General features: G+C 40.4%; 1 protein-coding gene across 1 annotated transcript in view; it reads left to right on the forward strand.

The window, feature by feature from the left end:
* Positions 1-19,337, forward strand: part of TAF3 (TATA-box binding protein associated factor 3) — a 159,734-nt gene extending 140,397 nt beyond the window's left edge. Inside the window, exons 5-7 of the mRNA XM_089653433.1 lie at positions 3,512-3,764; positions 11,428-11,534; positions 18,446-19,337. Of these exons, the coding sequence (XP_089509559.1) occupies positions 3,512-3,764; positions 11,428-11,534; positions 18,446-18,557 (472 nt within the window). The 3' untranslated portion in view covers positions 18,558-19,337. The remainder of the gene's footprint in view (positions 1-3,511; positions 3,765-11,427; positions 11,535-18,445) is intronic.
* The last annotated feature ends 256 nt before the right edge of the window (positions 19,338-19,593 follow it).

The following is a 19,593-nucleotide window of genomic DNA, read 5'->3' on the forward strand; positions in this document are numbered from 1 at the left end:
TCTAGAATCGTTTCAGGAAGGAAGTATTGAATTAGCAAATATTTGTAATGTCTTTAATGTTAGAAGCTGAAAGACTTAGACACTCCTTCATCTTGGAGATAAAAGTTATCAGCACTAAAATTGGTCTCCATTAATGTTCGTTCGAGTAGTTCCCACATTTTGTTTCAAACTCCAGACTCCATATTTACTGATTATGATGTCTACACGTCTTTATGTGTCTTTAATTATTTTTAATCACATTGAATACAAATGACTTTGCATATTGTTAATGCATAACACTGTTCCTACTTAATCAGCAGGCAAAAGAACAGTTCTGATCTCATGTGGTCCAAGTCTGTTTTTAGAACTGCTTTTGCATTTATAATTGTGATTTAGAACAGAATTCATAATGTGCAGACTCTGCATCTATGTATGTGGATTTTATTTTGCTGGTCTTTTCTCTTCTTTCCTGCATTTTGTATGCAATCCAATTTGCTTTAACTGATAGTTTTAATTTTGTGCGTTTTTGAAGTTGGCATGCATTGTCAGGTAATTTCTTTACAGAAAGCTACAGCAACATTCATATAATATATGAATTAAGATAATAGTAGTCTAAATACACAGAAATATGGAATTTTTTGGTGTACAATACTAGTAATGTCAGGTTAGTCTCTGTCACACAATTGCTATAATTTCCTATAATTGATGTTGGAATTAACCTTACAGTGCCACCTTTCATGTGTGATTGTATTGTCCTGTTTGTCTGGTTCCTGTTGATGCAAATTCCAAGGTAATAGCACCAGCATACGCTTTTTGTTCAGCCACAACATTCTTATCTTTGAGGACTTAAAGGGAAAAGTAAAGGCACATTACTTTGTTTTGTAGACATCTTCCTAGACTCAAAGTATAGTATTTAGCATATGACTGGAAGGTAACCTGAGTAAGGAAGAGACAGTCTACACCTGTATATCATGGTGTCTATAGCAGAGACTCTTCAAAGCCTGGAATAGAATAGTTTAACAAAGGGTTAAAACATGTCATGTCATGTTTCTTGCAATGAATTTTACTTACATTAGAAAACATTTATGGGTTTGGTAATTTTTTTTGTCTTTTTTAGGCACAACCATAACTAAAGCTGGCCATACACTGTTAGTTTTTTTTTTTTCTTCGTTCTCTAGCCAACACATTCATCCATGGATGGAGGAATTTCACCCCTGGCTAAGATGTTGCATTTTGACAGCAGCTTCCACTGTCATCAGAATACACTGATCAAATTGCTACAGCCACTGATCAAGAAAAACATTTTAACTTGTTTGCACCAACTGAGCCTGATCAAAGGATGTTGAGAGGGAACAGTCACACACTGACTGAAATTTGCCTGGCTCTGCTGAGCTGGCTGAATTTCAATCACTGTATGGCCAACTTTACACTATTGAGGCCTTACTGAGCATGCTTAGTGGAAAGATAGATTTTCTCCTGAGATTTGCCGTTACCTACAGTGGTTCCCTTCTTCCATAGGCCTGATTTAATCACTTGCCCACCAGAGGATTTACCCCCTTCCTGACTAGGCCATTTTTTGTGGAATGACGCTGCTTTACTTTAATTGACAATTGCACGGTCATGCAACGCTGTACATAAATTTAAATTATGTCCTTTTTTCCCCGGTTGTATTTGATCACTTGTGCAGTTTTTATTTTTTGCGCTATAAACAAAAAAAGCCCAACAATTTTGAAAAAAAAAAAACAATATTTTTGACTCTTTTGCTATTAAACATATTCAGTACAAAAAATTTAAAAAATCTAATTTCATCATAAATTTAGGCCAAAATGTATTCTGCTGCTTCTTTGCTAAAAAAAAAAAAAAAAAAATCCTAATACGTGTAAATTAATTGGTTTATGTGAAAGTTATAGCGTCTACAAATGGTGGTGTATATATACTGAATTTTATTTTTATATATACTAGTAATGGCGGCGATCAGCGACTTATAGCTCAACTGCGATGGGCATTCTGGCACTGGGTTGGAACTGACTAACTGCCACTGATATCCCAATGACACTAATACAGTGATCAGTGCTAATAAAAAGCACTGACTCTGTACTAATGGCACTGGGCAAGAAGGGGTTAACATCTGAGACAATCAAAGGGTTAACTGGGTGCTGTTTTACATAATGTGCTGTGTGTGTTTTACTAGGGAAACATGCTGCTGTGTATTTCTCTACTATATAAAGTTTTTATACTGAATACTAGAATGATTACACTCTTAAAGTGTTACTAAACCCAGGACTTTGCATTCTCTTTATCTGGTCTCCCACAGTACACAGAACACGGAAATGCAATTATTTTAGTATATATAAACTGCTACATACCTTCTCTCATCAGAAGTTAGTCACAGTTAGTCTTGTGACTTCTATCAGTGTCCAGCCCAGCACTAGCTAAAGCATGTAGGAGGAGTTTTGTTTCTGCTCTTGGAGGATGCAAATCCCCTTACCTCTGTCTGGACAGTGCTGATTGGCTCTGTGCTGGTCATATGCGCTCTCCCAAGAAAAAAAAAACCCTCTAGAAATACACACCAAACTGAGCATGTGCAAATGCCCACGGTTCAGTCTGTCTTATTAGGAGATAAGAGGTGGTCGCTTCAAAAAGGGGGGGAACAGAGAAGAAAGGATCACTGGGCCTTTTTTTTTTTACACAGTGCAGAGGATTAAACCCTTAGGTTCCACAGTGAGTATAACAAGCCTGTTTTATTGCATATACAGGCTGATTTTACTGTGGTGGGTTTAGTAACACTTTAAAACTGCATGTAGTGTATATGTATGCATTCAGATTGCAATATAATATTTTTTGTGATATAGTTTCTTTAACATCTCAAAATATTAAAATAAATTCCAGATTTTAAGGAGAATTTGCAAATGGGAAGCTAAAAAAGGGAATGATGTCTAAAGGATGGCCACGTCCTTGAATACTTTATATGCACTGTATATAAAATGAATGACTTTTGGAAATGCCAAGCTTATCTAGATTTTTTTACTACTACTCTCCCAGTATTGAATTACAAATTCTGCAGACAATGCTATATCAGCTGCCAAACAATTGCTGAAAAACAGTATCTCAAAAACTCCTGTATGTAGAAAAGCCAGTGCACTATAGTGCTGTGTTTTTAGAAGTTCTCTCTAGAATAAAGGGTCTCCATCCTGCCCTTGGCCTTCTCCAGCAGTGCATGTTATGTACACACTGTTGGTGAGGTCAGAGAACCATTTGGAGAAGGAAGCACAATTATTAATAGGAAGGAAACTGGAGAAAAATGAGAATGGAAAATACTGTTCATAACAGTCGGGTTCAGCGGTTTTTTTACTGACCTCTTTATCTGTTCGTTTACCATCTATGCCACTTCTCTAAACTTTCATAATCATTGTTTTCATTGCCAGTACACTTTTGTATACAGATAAGGTTTATGGCATGCCACAAAATCATTGGAATTATTTTTATATTTGGAAGAAAAGATCCAGATTTCATTTTTTTTTGTCTTTCCTAGTGTCATCAGCAAAGTGGTATCCGCTCCAGATGCAAAAGCAGCTACAACACCGTCCTTGCCTAAATCGCCTCCACCTACCCCATCTCCAGCACCCGTTCCAGTTCTTGTCGTGCCTCCTCCAGTCCAAGCCCCTCCTGCCCCTGCAGCTTCATCACCCGCTCCAAACCCACCTCCTGCTGCCCCTGCACCAAACAAAGAAAACTCGAAGACTCCGTACAGGAGTGTTGTCACAGAGACAGTCAGCACCTACGTGGTAAGTGTGGTCAGGATTAATGATCTTCTTGTTTACATCATGTATTTGTTCCTATTCGGCACAGATGTAGAGGTAGAAATGTTAAATCATTTTCACTGATCAGCAACCTAAATTTGAGAATTATCTAGTTTCCTTTTACCTTAAAACTGTAAACATTAAAGTGGAAGAAAAGACTAATTTTTAATAATCACCCCCCCGTAGGGAAAAAAAAACATTTTAATCTGCTCCGGTCCCATCATGTGAACTGCAGCTCTGGCTCCCCTGTGTCAATGAGCAGCTACTGCAGCGGGGAGGGGACAGCACCATCAATGGGAGCCTATGTATGGCTGACATCACAGCTGTCAGAATTCACAGCTGTTGTTGAGCGCTCCCTTACACAAGGGAACTGATGCTGCAGGCTCACGTGACTAGATTGGATTAAAAAAGGTAAGTGCCCAGATCACACAGGTATGCAGGATAGGTAGAATGAGGAGAAGGAAATATTTTTAAAAATGGTTAGTGTTAGGCTTTTTTTTTCTTCTTGAAATGCTGAGATTAGAAATGAACATTCCAAACCAAGATGACCAATATGTGACTTGGATTAGGCCATGAACATTAGACAATTGACTTTGACCCCATCTGTTTTTAACTCATCCCCTTCTTTTCTTAGTGTTCTGTGTTTTTATTTATTTTTGAATGAAAAAAAATAAAATGTCTTCCAGCTCTTTTGGTCCTGCATATTTTAGCAAGAAGGCCAAAACATCTGCAACATTTATGGCATATACTATGGTTATTAAACACAGGCTAGGGTTTCAGGTTGCATTGATAAATATAATCTGGACACATTGAAAATACCAGACCAGAGAGGAAGGGCACCAGGTTCTTCACGTATCTTTTGACCCGGGAGCATACCTACCAACTTTGAAACTTGAGAATGAAGGACACCTCAGAACGGGCAAGTCAATTGCACTGAATATTGTGTGTGTCCTAAAGGAACATAGTGAGTCTAAGCCTACAGAAACCTGACAACTATGAGTTACACAGTTCACCCATACATAAGCCTAAATTTGAGGCAAAACATGTTGGGTGTTTGGTTTGTTTTGGTGAATAAGCACTATTATTTTGTTTTGCCTTTTTTTGGGGGGGGGGGGGGTGATTTATGAATTTGAGATATATTCTAATTTGTTATTAGATGTTTGAATTAGAGTGAGTTCCCTCCCTTACCTAAGTCCTGTATCCATCCAGCGTTGTGACCATCTGCATCCCCTGTCTCTCTTCTCACAGGAGGATCAGGCAGCAGTGGGGAGCCATTGGCTCCTGCTGCTGTCAGTCAGATCCTGGGAATAGAGAGGTGAGAGGTGGCTGCCGAGCCGCACTGTGTGTGTCTATGAGCACGCACAGCCCGGTTCAGGAGCAAGGCCACGTTTGCCCCCATAACAAGCTGTTTGCTTTGGAGGCAGACACAGAAGAGGAAGAGTCAACATTGCCAGCAGGGGACCCCAGAAGAGATTCTGGACCACTGTGTTCAGTACCATTGCACAAAGCAGGTAAGTATTTTTATTTAAGAAATTGCTTTATTAACACTTTTAAGTTTATGTTGTCCCTGTAGATATGAATCCACATGGGAAACTTTGAATATATTTGGATATATGTTGTTTGAAATTTACAATAAAAGTTATGTTTTATGCCAAAGTGGGTAAGGTGTGCAGTGACTGGAGCTCATCGGCTATAGTTCCCACACCGTGGTGACCCAGCATTGCTTGTTGAAAGGCAGGCTGTTGTATTTACATAAATAATAAAATGTAGGTGCTACCTTCCTCCTTTGCTGTCCCTGCTTTCTGTGCTCTCTCCTCCTCCAGTTCTGCTACCCCCATCAGCCTTGCAGGGTTTTTGTTTTACATTTAGATAAATGACGGCCGACTTAAACTGTATAGCAGCTTATCAGTATCAGAACATCTTGGATGGCTGCAATTCCCGTGCATTTGATTAGTTACACATTTTGAAAGTACATTTTTAATAAACTGCGGTACCAGATGCTGTTTAAATTTGGCTTTCATTTCTGCTGCCCTGCTCCCACTCTCAAGAATTGTGACATTGTCAAATGGGTTGGTTGTGGGGCAATGCTTGGATCCACGGGAACTGGTGGATTTGTGTCAAAATTTAGGCAGTCCCGCAGAATCTGTGGGGAGATATGCAGGAGGAGGTGAGAGAACTTGAGTGTTGATTTTCTGCAACATACAGTGGGAATCGAAAGTTTGGGCACCCCAGCTAAAAATTTGTATTAATGTGCATAAAGAAACCAAGGAAAGATGGAAAAATCTCCAAAAGGCATCAAATTACAGATTAGACATTCTTATAATATGTCAACAAAAGTTAGATTTTATTTCCATCATTTACACTTTCAAAATAACAGAAAACAAAAAAATGGCGTCTGCAAAAGTTTGGGCACCCTGCAGAATTTATAGCATGCACTGCCCCCTTTGCAAAGCTGAGACATGCCAGTGTCATGGATTGTTCTCAATCATCGTCTGGGCAGACCAGGTGATGTCAATCTCAAAGGTTGTAAATGCCCAGACTCATCTGACCTTGCCCCAACAATCAGCACCATGGGTTCTTCTAAGCAAATTGTCTAGAAAACTGAAACTGAAAATAATTGACGCTCACAAAGCTGGAGAAGGCTATAAGAAGATAGCAAAGCGTTTTCAGATGTCAATATCCTCTGTTCGGAATGTAATTAAGAAATGGCAGTCATCAGGAACAGTGGAAGTTAAAGCAAGATCTGGAAGACCAAGAAAAATATCAGACAGAACAGCTCGCAGGATTGTGAGAAAAACAATTCAAAACCCACGTTTGACTGCACGATCCCTCCACAAAGATCTGGCAGACACTGGAGTTGTGGTACACTATTCCACTATAAAGAGATACTTGTACAAATATGGTCTTCATGGAAGAGTCATCAGAAGAAAACCTCTTCTACGTCCTCACCACAAAAATCATCATTTGAACTTTGCAAATGAACATATAGACAAGCCTGATGCATTTTGGAAACAAGTTCTGTGGACCGATGAGGTTAAAATTGAACTTTTTGGCCGGAATGAGCAAAGGTACGTTTGGAGAAGAAGGGGCACAGTATTTAATGAAAAGCACCTCTGTCCAACTGTTAAGCATGGGGTTGGATCAATCATGCTTTGGGGTTGTGTTGCAGCCAGTGGCACAGGGAACATCTCACGAGTAGAAGGAAAAATGGATTCAATAAAATTTCAGCAAATTTTGGATGGTAACTTGATGCCATCTGTGAAAAAGCTGAAGTTAAAGAGAGGATGGCTTCTACAAATGGATAATGATCCTAAACACACCTCGAAATCCACGGGGGATTACATCAAGAGGTGTAAACTGAAGGTTTTGCCATGGCCTTCACAATCTCCTGACCTCAACATAATTGAAAATCTATGGATAGACCTTAAAAGAGCAGTGTGTGACAGACAGCCCAGAAATCTCAAAGAACTGGAAGACTTTTGTAAGGAAGAATGGGCAAAGATACCTCAAACAAGAATTGAAAGACTCTTGGCTGGCTACAAAAAGCGTTTACAAGCTGTGATACTTGCCAAAGGGGGCAGTACAAGATATTAACTCTGCAGGGTGCCCAAACTTTTGCAGACGCCACTTTTTTGTTTTCTGTTATTTTGAAAGTGTAAATGATGGAAATAAAATCTAACTTTTGTTGACATATTATAAGAATGTCTAATCTGTAATTTGATGCCTTTTGGAGATTTTTCCATCTTTCCTTGGCTTCTTTATGCACATTAATACAAATTTTTAGCTGGGGTGCCCAAACCTTCGATTCCCACTGTATCTGCCTTCCCTGTGCACAAGTAAGTGATCCTCCTGGTTGGTCCTTTCTTTCAAAAGAAAATACTATGTGGCTGATAATCTGATTGTTCGCATTGCTTGAAAACATTGGATGTTGTTAGGTCAGTTTCATGGGGGGTAAAATAGAATGTATTGCAGGTAAGGCAACTTTCTAACAGAATTGAAGTAGTGAACAGTACCTCATCAGTAAGACTACATTTCCAGTTTAATTTTACTTGTCCTTTATTTCAAAGTGACAACGATGTCATAAAGTAAATGGAAAGTTACTCAGTAACAACTTTTTATACCTTTGATGTTATCAGCAAGTTGAATAGGAGTGTTTGGCTAATAAGTAAAAATGCAAAGCTTGGAACTTCACAAGCCTAATAAAGTGTATTTTTAAAGAGAACTTTCCTTCAGATTTACATAAATATGTTGGTGCGTATTTAAAACTTGTATTCAAATACCACTTAAAGTTTTTTCCTCCTGAAACCGAATCTGTATGCAAATATTCCTAGCGCATTTATGTTTATAAGGTGACGGATGTACTGTATTGTCCTATAAGTCATAGAAAAGTTAAAAAAAAATAAAAAGACAGTATGGCCTCTTGCACACGGGTGTAAAAGCAACTTTTTTTAAATGATCTGAACAAAGGATAGTTGTTGTCTATGGAACAGTACAGTACACACAGCTACATTAAAGTGATTCCAAAGGTTGTAATTAAAAATAACAAAAAAATAAACATGTTATACTTACCAGCTCTGTGCATTGGTTTTGCACAGAGCACCCCCGATCTTCCTCTCTTTGGGTCCCCCGCTGGTGGTCCTGGCTCCTCCCCCCCCCCCCCCCCCCACCAAGTGCTGCTAATAGCAAACCTTTTGCTATTGAGGCACTCAAGCAGACTTGCTCCCAAGCTGCGCTCCTGTGAATGGACATTGTCCATTAACCACTTGCCCTCAAGAGGATTTATCCCCCCTTCTTGATCAGGCAATTTTTTGCGTTACAACATTGCGTTACTTTAACTGACAATTGCGCGGTCATGCAACACTGCACCAAAATTAAATTTACATAGTTTTTCTTCCCAGAAATTGAGCTTTCTTTCAGTGGTATTTGATCACCTGTGCATTTTTTATTTTTTTCCAACAATTTTGAGAATTTTTTTTTTTTTACTTTTTGCTATTAAACATGTCCAGTAAAAAAATTTAAAAAATCAAATTGTGCCATAAATTTAGGCCAAAATGTAATCTGCTACATGTCTTTGCTAAAAAAAAATCCCAATACATGTAAATTGGTTTACGTGAAAGTTATAGCATTTACAAATGCGGGGGGCGTGGCTGAGTTAACCGCTTCCCGACTGGGATTTCGTTTTTTTATACATTTTTACTAGTAATGGCGGCGATCAGTGACCTATAGCGGGCCTGCGGCGGGCATTCTGACACTGGGGGGAACTGACTTGGTGTCACTGACTTCCCCAGTAACACCAATACAGTGATCAGTGCTAAAAAATAGCACTGACAATGTACTAATGGCACTGGGCAGGAAGGTGTTAACATGAGGGGCGATCAGAGGGCCAACTGTGTGCTGTTTTACTATGTGCTGTGTCTGTGTGCTTCACAGTAAGCACACTTCTTTGCATGGGAGCGGGCGCCTGAATTTGACAGGTACCCGCTCCCACTTCCGGTCTGATCGCCTAGGCGCTTGGAAGCGGAAGGTGTCCTCCCTCCCTCCCTGTAGTCTTTTGGGACATGTGACCAGTCCTAGAAGACTACAGGACCATTCATGAAGCGCAGCGCTACTCGCACATGCGCAGTGGGTACCCGGCTGTGAAGCCGCAAGCTATCATAGCCAGGTGCCCACACTGAAGATGCCAGTCTCCTGGAATACAGGGCGACCAGTGAAAGGGGCTGCAGGGGACACACCGTGGGACTGAGGGACAGGTGAGCGGCTGTTTGTTAAAAGTCAGCAACTACAGTTTTTGTAGCTGCTGACTTTTATTTTTTGACAACGTGAGTGGAACTCCACTTTAAGCTGGATGCACATATTCTGCAAGGTCTTAAAGAGAACCTATGTAAGGTTTTCTAATCCATTGTTAAGGTAAATAGAGCTTTCTGTCTTTCACAGTTTCGACACAGAAATTATTAGTTAATAGAATTTCTCTATTTCTGGTACATTTTTCTGGGTATCCTTGATACTTGAAATGAATAATAACTGTAGAAAAGAAGTACAAAGCATGTGGTGTCCTCTAACATAAGTACTGGAGGTGACCCATTACCTTAATGGTTAGTGGAAAATAGCCCCCCTTGCATTTGATTTCAGTTTAGATGGGAAAGAAGTCCACCATTGCTCACTGAATCCCTGGCAACCTTAGGAGAGATCTTGGTAGCAAAACCATGCTCTAGATCAGTGTTTCTCAACCTTTTTTCAGTCAAGGCACCCTCTAAAATTATGGACATTCCCAAGGCACCCCATTCTAAAATGTAAAAAACTTCTCTAATAGTTTTATATAACGCAGCAACATCCACACATGTAGGACACTCAACTCTAAAGGTGATTTATTCTTCCAAAGCAAATATACTTTTGCACAGTCCTGACTAGCATTACAGTGTTTCTCTCAGTTTTTCCTCCATCACTGAGCTAATGTAACCCCAGCACTGATAGAAAGGGGCAGGGGTGGTTCAAACAGGGATGCTGTGCAGGCATCTGACATCCTCCTTATCAGCTGATGTCATTGATTGTCAGGATGCCAGTGGCTAGAAGATCGATATGGCACACAATGAAGACCTGTGGCTTTGGGAAACTGTCAGGCTTCTTCCACCCGCTGGCTTGTATACAAGTTTTGGGCAACTTTTAGACATTTTGCCAAGGCACCCCTAAAGAAACCTCAAGGCACCTCGGGGTGGGGACCCTGGTTGAGAAAGGCTGCTCTATATAGTGGTGTTTAAGTACTTTCTTTTTTTTGGGGGGTTTTTTTTAATAGGGACAGCACGGTGGCTTAGCTAGCATATTAGCATCATACTAGAATCATAGGTTTGCATCCCAACCACAACACTGCCACATGGAGTATGCTTGTTTTTCCTGCGCTTATGTGGGTGTCCTCTGGGTACTTCGGTTACCTCCCACACTCCAAAAACATGCTGATAGGTTGGCTAGCTCTTGTCGCAATTGGTCCCAAGTATATGTATGCACGTGACTGACCTTAGATTGTAAGCTCCTTGAGCGCTGGAACTGATGTGAATGTACCGTATATGTAAAGCTCTGCATACGTTGTCAGCTCTATATAAATGTCTCCAATAATCAAAAACAGCTGTTTACACTCTTGATTTTTCTAGTTTTGCTTTACCTGTATGAGATGTGTGGTGTTTTACTAGTAGTTTTCACTGATAGTTGTAGTAAATGGTATGGGTTCCTTTTTGATCCTTCTTTTTTTGTACATGAGTACATTCGGATTTAGGCAAAAATTTATATGTGGTATTCTGCAGTGATAAAATGCAGACAATAGTTTATTGCTCGGTGTCAGTCATTCCCTTCCAAAAGTTAACATAGGGAGTTATTTACTAAAACTAGAGTGTGCAAAATCTGGCGCAGCTCTGCACAGAAACTGATCGGCTTCCAGGTTTTATTGCCAAAGCTTAATTGAATCATACACAGCTGCACCAGTTTTAGTAAATCTCCCCCATAGTCTGCCTTCAAGCTTTGGTCTAATGACATACATATTTTTCTATATCAAATAAAAATCCACACTTTGATATTGTTTTCATGCAGCTTGATAGTGTATGGTGTGTTTTACATTAGGTTGTTCCGTGTAGGTCTTTTCAGCATATTTTTTTATTTGTAGATCCGAGATGAATGGGGCAATCAGATCTGGATCTGTCCAGGATGCAATAAAGCAGATGATGGTAGTCCAATGATTGGCTGCGATGGATGTGACGATTGGTACCACTGGTAAGAGATTGACAGCTGACATGGATAATGAAGTAAAATAGCACAAAATATGCCATGCCTTGATCTTACAAGCCACACATTTTCTTGCCTCCAAAATCATTTTTAAAGTTTAGTTTGGCTGACCTTGTACTTGCTGTGTTTAATAATTGACATATAAAAATTGAATTTGTACATTCTTTAAATTCAGGTATTAGATGGCTTTTTAGAACAATAAATAGGTAGGGTTATGTACATAGAAATTTTCTTCCAGGTTAAGGGTTGTTAAATTGCGCAATGGCTCTTGGTCATAACATTCCATTTAAAAACATAGCGCATGTTGCGCACCTTTATATTTACTGATAATGCCAAGAGAGCTAAGAGGCTTTGTTTATCTGTACTGTGCATAAACGAAGTAATACTGATTGACAGGAAACTTCACATTTGCTGAGATTGACCAGAGATCAGCACTATTGCTTCCCAATTTAGCATTGTGTTTAGTACAGAGGTGCTGTGCTTTGTGTCTGATTTTTAACAGGCTGTTACTCCTGCACTTAAATAATCATTATTATTCTTAAAAACAATCTATTTTTATAATGTTAATCTACTCATAAACTTTAGACAGAAACGTGCATTTTCAAACCTCCTTTGCCTAAGAAAAACTGGTCATAACCTAGATTACGCATAGAGAAATATTATTTGAAATAATCTTCAGGGCTGACGTTTGTCGACTTTTTGATCTCAACATAATCAAAAGATCATACGCAATACGGATGCACATCTTTGTCTGGAAGCATTGTTTTGGAGTTATCTGATGCTAACACAGTATATTTTTTGGAACACAGGTATTTTTTTTTTTTATGGAGCAGTCTTCTGTTTCGGCTCAGTATTAACACAGTTATTATTAGGGTTTTCTGTGAGCCTCATTCATACCATAAAATTGTGTACATGCGTATTACCTTAAAAAGCAGCCTGTCTGCAGTTAACCTGTTGCCACCTGCATAACACTCATGTAAAAGGGAAAGCGTGGGCTTTAATGCCCATGCACCGCATGTATGCATCACAGTGCAGCCAATATTTCTGTGCGCAGAGAACAAGCTGTCAAATACAGCTCTTACCCCTGGGTCACATATCTGCATTCCTGCGGTCCGCATTTTGCGTGGGCACGAGAGCCCATTCATTTGAATGGACTCCCATGCCCCAGGACACGCAGGAAAGAAGTCCCTGCACTTCTTCTGAAAATGCAGCCCTCACCAGTACGGTTGCCATTTCCAGTGCGGGCTGCGTGCCATTAGAATTAATGGCACCCGTCCATGGGTCGACATTCTTTTGTGCGGCTGGTGCTGCTGCACAGATTTTTGTGCGGATCCGCAGCAACACCACCTGCACATATGTGAACCTAATCTTACTGCCCACTATCGATCAGTAACTGGCAAGACTAGCTCCCTGATCATGTGACCACTGTGACAGCCAATTACAGTAGTCACATGGTCGCCGAACCTTTCCAGCCACCAGGCAGATCCTAAAAAAGGGATGGCAGAATGGGGTTAAAGAATTGTAGCGCACATGAACGTATGTGAATGGAGACGCCCTGGTTCACACACATGCGATTCTGAATGCGTTTTCAAACTCACAGATATGCATGACAGGCTAGATATTGTGTGTTCCTATTGAGGTGGTTCACACAGATGCAATCCACACGCATTGTGTTTTAAGTGCCCGTTCAAAAAGGGTCCTGTGCGAGTTGTGTACCCAGGTGTGAATGGAGCCACTCTGGTTCATACATATGCGACTTTGGAGGATATTCAACCTCACAGATTCACATGACAGACTAGATATTGTGTTCCTATTGAGGTGGTCACGCAGATACGTTCTACGCGCATTGTGTTTTGAGTGCCATTGCGAAAAGGGTCCTGTGCAAGTTTTTAGCAGTGCGTTCCAGACTTGCAAGTGATACAGTAGAGTGGCACGCGAAGATACGTTTTCGCATAGGATTTCTATTGACAGGAGGCATTTTTGCATGGAAGTCAGTGGGAGGCGATTTTGCATGGAAGTCAGTGGGAGGCGATTTTGCACGGAAGTCAGTGGGAGGCGATTTTGCACGGAAGTCAGTGGGAGGCGATTTTGCACGGAAGTCAGTGGGAGGCGATTTTGCACGGAAGTCAGTGGGAGGCGATTTTGCACGGAAGTCAGTGGGAGGCGATTTTGCACGGAAGTCAGTGGGAGGCGATTTTGCACGGAAGTCAGTGGGAGGCGATTTTGCACGGAAGTCAGTGGGAGGCGATTTTGCACGGAAGTCAGTGGGAGACGATTTTGCACGGAAGTCAGTGGGAGGCGATTTTGCACGGAAGTCAGTGGGAGGCGATTTTGCACGGAAGTCAGTGGGAGGCGATTTTGCACGGAAGTCAGTGGGAGTCGATTTTGCACGGAAGTCAGTGGGAGGCGATTTTGCACGGAAGTCAGTGAGAGTAGATTTTGCATGGACGTCAGTGGGAATCGTTTTTTGCATGGACGTCAGTGGGAATCGTTTTTTGCATGGACGTCAGTGGGAATCGTTTTTTGCATGGACGTCAGTGGGAATCGTTTTTTGCATGGACGTCAGTGGGAATCGTTTTTTGCATGGACGTCAGTGGGAATCGTTTTTTGCATGGACGTCAGTGGGAATCGTTTTTTGCATGGACGTCAGTGGGAATCGTTTTTTGCATGGACGTCAGTGGGAATCGTTTTTTGCATGGACGTCAGTGGGAATCGAGAATCGAGTGGGAATTCAGGAAGCAAGATGAGATCTTGAATATCTTTTTAATTTTCTTTAAAAACTGTTTCTTGTTTGAGTTGATACTAATATCCCATGTATTTTACATTCAATGGCCATTCATAGACCTGTCATTGGGATACTTTCATAGTGTGTCTTGTCACTCAGACACTGTAGACCAGTCACTACAGCTTCGTTTAGTAATCTGTATAAATTTATCTTTAGTCATTTTAAGTTGGGTTGCCCTGGGCTTCTGCTTTTTGCATATCCTTACTGTTATACTGTTATTTGCACTCTTTAATTGAATAGGGCCTAATGACATTAAGGACATGATGTGCAAGCTCAGTAAGGCTTCTGTTTTATAACGAGCAACATTTCAAGAGCGATTTCTCCCTTATTTTTCTCATGATTCATTAAAGCCTAACACTGGGCTGTGATATAATAATTAGAATTGTCTCTCCCCCCTCCAGATAATGAAGAAAATATTGCTTATTTGGATTGGCTCACACAGATAAATATTTATCTTCATGCACGGCCTCTGTGGTCTACATCCCTACTTGTTCGTTTCTGAAAACCAGATTTCCCAAGCAACTCTTCTTGCCGGGTTCCCACTGGTCTTATTGCTGCCACCATTGCATATAATGCTGAACCAGTGGCTTTGTTTGACCTTGACACCATCACATACAGTTGTGCTCAAAATAATAGCAGTCAGACATCACTAACCTGATCAATCACTGTTTTTGGTAGAAATAATATTTCTACATGGCAAATAATTTACTAGCACTTGTAGTAGAGTAATAGAAATCCAACAGACCCAACAGTCATGACATGCATGCTGCTGATTCTGTGTAATTGAATCACTAATTGAAAGGGGCATGTTCAAAATAATAGCAGTGTGGAGTTCTATTAGTGAGGTCATTCATTCTTTGAAAAACAGGTGGCAATTATTGCTCTTATTTAAGGAAGGAAGGCAGCAAATGTTGTACATGCTGGTTACAGTGCATTTCTCTCTGACATTCTGAGGAAAATGGGTTGTTCCAGACATTGTTCAGAAGAACAGCGTACCTTGATTAAAAAGTTGATTGGAGAGGGGAAAACATATAAAGAAATGCAGAAAATGATAGGCTGCTCAGCTAAAATGATCGCAAATGCTTTAAAATGGCAACCAAAACCTGAAAGACATGGAAGAAAGCGAAAAACTACCATTCGAATGGATAGAAGAATAGCCAAAATGGCAAGGACTCTGCCAACAATCAGCTCCAGGAAGATCAAAGAAGGTCTAAAGTTACCTGTGAATACTGTTACAATTAGAAGACACCTATGTGAAGCCAAGCTATCTGCAAGAAGCCCCCGCAAAGTCCTACTGTTGAAAAAAAGACGTGCTGAAGAGGTTACAATTTGCCAAAGAGCACGTTGACTGGCCTAAAGAGAAATGGCGCAACATTTTGTGGACTGATGAAAGTGAGATTGTTCTTTTTGGGTCTAGTGGCCGGAGACAGTTTGTCAGACGACCCCCAAACACTGAATTCAAGCCACAATACACTGTGAAGACAGTGAAGCATGGTTGTGCAAGCATCATGATATGGGGATGTTTCTCATACTACAGTGTTGGGCCTATTTATCGCATACCAGGGATCATGGATCAGTTTGAATACATCAGAATACTTGAAGAGCTCATGCTGCCTTATGCTGAAGAGGTAATGCCCTTGAAATGGGTGTTCCAACAAGACAACGACCCCAAACACACCAGTAAACGTGCAACATCTTGGTTCCAGACCAACAAGATTGACGTTATGGAGTGGCCAGCCCAATCCCCGGATCTTAATCCAATAGAAAACTTGTGGGGTGACATCAAAAATGCAGCTTCTGAGGCAAAACCAAGAAATAGAGAAGAACTGTGGAATGTAGTCCAATCATCCTGGGCTGGAATACCTGTTCACAGGTGCCAGAAGTTGGTTGACTCCATGCAACACAGATGTACAGCAGTTCTCAGAAACAGTGCTTATACAACTAAATATTAATTAAGTGATTCAAAGGAAAGCAAAATCTTCAAACATTTTTCAGTTTATATAGTGAATGTTTGAGTTTGTAAAGAAGAATACAAACACTGCTATTTTTTTTTAACAGTCTAATATTCACTTTTCTTCAATTTTTTTAGAGGAACAACACAAATTTGATATATTTTTCTTCATGTTTTGATTTGGAATAGAATGTGTAGTGTTCCCAATGCATTTGTGTGTATGGAAATAAAAGCTATTAGAAGGATTTTGAGCTTTATTCATTTTTTCAACACATTGCTATTATTTTGAACACAACTGTATAATGCTGGACCAGAGGCTTTGTTTGATCTTGACACCATCACATATAATGCTGGACCAGTGGCTTTGTTTGATCCTGACCCCATCACATATAATGCTGGACCAGGGGACTTGTTTGATCTTGACACCAGCACATATAATGCTGGACCAGGGAACTTATTCGATCTCGATAACATGGCTGTTGGTCCTGCATTGCACGTGATGAAATAGGGGGGTTTGGCTACATTTCAGTGCTAAAGAGACCATAGCAGGACCATGGAGTAAGGAAAACATTACTGTGTTTAAAGCCCCACAGAGGTCACAAAGTGATCCAGCAGTTGTACAGCTGTGCATTTTTCATTAGAAAGCCAATGAAAGACCCCCAGTATGGCCTCATGCACACAGGGCGTTTTTGCAGCCACTTTTAGGGGCATCAGGTGATTTTTGTTCTTTTGGGGTTTTTTTCACACTGCTTTCAAATGGCCCTCCATAATATCCTATATGTCCATGCACACATAGACTTTTAGAAGCTTTTAGTAGGAGTAGCATTCACCAGCAGGACAAAAACCCAGGGGCAGTACGTCCAGAAGCAGCGTTTTGGCAGAATAAAATGCTGACATCTCCTAAACTGGGCACCGGCATTTAGCAGAGTTTTTTTTCACTAGTTGTTGAGGAGAGGACCATGAAGCCGACCGCCGCGTCCTTGACAGCGGATGGGTCATCAGCTGTTATCGGGTTCCCAACTGACAGCTGAATGTAAGGAAAAAAAAAGCATTGCTGGCATTAAAAAACAAATTTGAAAAAAACAGCGTGCTTTTCCCCCCACCCAGTCCATACCAGGCCCTAGATAGAACAGAGCCTTGTGGGCAAGCTGCACATGCTCAGCTTGGCATGTATTGCTAGAGATTTGTTTTTTTCTTTGGACAGCGCTGTGCTGATCACACGCATTCTCCTGACAGAGGGTCGTGCAGCCTCATAGGACAATCGGGAGAATGAAAGCTCCTCCTACAAACGTTAACCAGTGCTCTGCTGGACACTGATAGAAATCACAGGACTTTTCTAACTGCTAATGAGAAAAGGTATTGAGCGGTTTATACTGACTAAAATAATTGAATTTCCATGTTCTGTGTACTGTGGGGGACCAGATATAGTGAATGCAGGGTCCTGGGTTTAGTAACACTTTAATGTGTGTATCAGCAAACTGATTCATCCTAGCTAATACTGAGCTGACCTTAAAAGCTAGGGATCGATGGATGCCTTCTGAGATAACTTTGTAGATATAACTCAAGATCTGCCATGTGCTTGCAAACTAGTAAACTGAAGAAAATATAATGAAGGCAGGACAGCCGCCGCATGCCCGACTCGATCCTGGTAGTACATGTGGCAGTCTCAGTCAGCGCTGCTTTTCTAACAAGGCATAGCGGATGACTAAGCGCCGATGGGCAGGGCGAAACGAATCAGAGGGGAGTGGTTAGCAGAGCAGCTCTGACTGAGGTTGACACATACTACTAGGATCGAGTCAGACATGCAGAGGTTGTTTTGCCGTGATCTTCTCACACTACTGGATGAGTGACATCTTGCACCAGCACCCCTATTCCACAGCACCTCTTAGATCAGCACCACTAAGCCAAGGTGGAAGAAAATGTGATAATTCCAGTAATGAGGTTAAGGCAAAAGGAAATGGTAAAAAGCTATATTTGCCAACATGCTTGTTTTTTTTCAGGGAACTGATGAGTTTTAAAAGCACAGCTAATAAATAGAATGTGTATTATGTGCCGTGCGTTTCTGTTGCTCAGTGAATGCATTTGAATAATGCTTTGCCCATAAATGTGACATGATACTGTACATGTTCTCATTTTTTATGTATGGTATTTTTCTCATTTTAGGCCTTGCGTTGGATTAACCGCAGAACCAGAAGTTGACCAGTGGTTTTGTACCAAATGTGACAGCAAGAAGAAGGACAAAAAGCACAAAAAACGGAAGCACAAAGCTCACTAAGACCTAACCCTTAGCTTCATATCCCTGTGCTTCTCATAGGAGGGACTAGTTGCTCAGCCGTGCTTTCCGTTCTGTGGACTGCTTTGGATAGACCAGAAATTAGGCCTCAGGCTGAGGTCTGTCCGGCAGATAAAGAACCAAGACTTTGTGTATCTGAGTATCTGAGGAAAGCCCTGTGACAAGGACCTTGCCACGTATTTTTGTCATCAAAAATGAAACTTGTAATCTATTTGATAAATCTGTAAAATGTAGTGAATAATTTTAAAGAGACTTTGACTGGACTGCAAGCATTTTGCTTTTGACACTTCTGCCGTTCTCCGTAATCAGACGCAGTTCTATACCTATGTATGTGTCAAGTATGTCATTTCTTTATTAGTTATGTACACCATTTTCCCCCATTTTTTTGCTAATATAAATAAATGACTTCCGGCTTTGTGAAATATATATATATTTTTAAAGAAATGTTTCTATTCTCTCCATTTTTTTCTAGCTCTGTTCATTGATGTTTGTAATATATTTTAGAGTTGTTTTGGTCTTAATTTTTTTTTTTTTTTTTCCAACCATTGATCCAAGCGTCTCATGTTGTACTTGACATATATTGGTTCAGTGCCCTTGATTTTGCTCTGGATCGGCCCTCCGCAGGAGAAGTGTAATTCTGTGTAAAGTCCTTTTTGTGCTGTTGTGACAGCCATTTTACAAAGCAGCTTAAAGCAGCAACACATTTGTTATCTTTCTTCAGAAAGTATGTTTTGTATATATTAAAGTGTGTTTAAAATGTAATCTGTGCTGTAATCTTGACTGTCTAAAATGTATCTGTTCCAGAAATGGTTGAATAATTTTACATTAGCATGATTCAATCTAAGGGAAGGGTGGAACAGCACAATAAGAACATTTATGCAGTATCTTTGCTTAGTCGTAATTACAGCATAAAATGGCATTAATAGAAAAACAGGAGAATTTTGATTGGTTTGTGGCTGTTCCTGTCTGACAGAAATTGATCATTTGATTTCTGATGAACAATCAAGTTGGAAAACAT

The sequence above is a fragment of the Staurois parvus genome, unplaced genomic scaffold (assembly GCF_062004578.1).
Source record: "Staurois parvus isolate SC_StPar_1 unplaced genomic scaffold, SC_StPar_1.0 ptg000712l, whole genome shotgun sequence".
NCBI lineage: Eukaryota > Metazoa > Chordata > Amphibia > Anura > Ranidae > Staurois > Staurois parvus.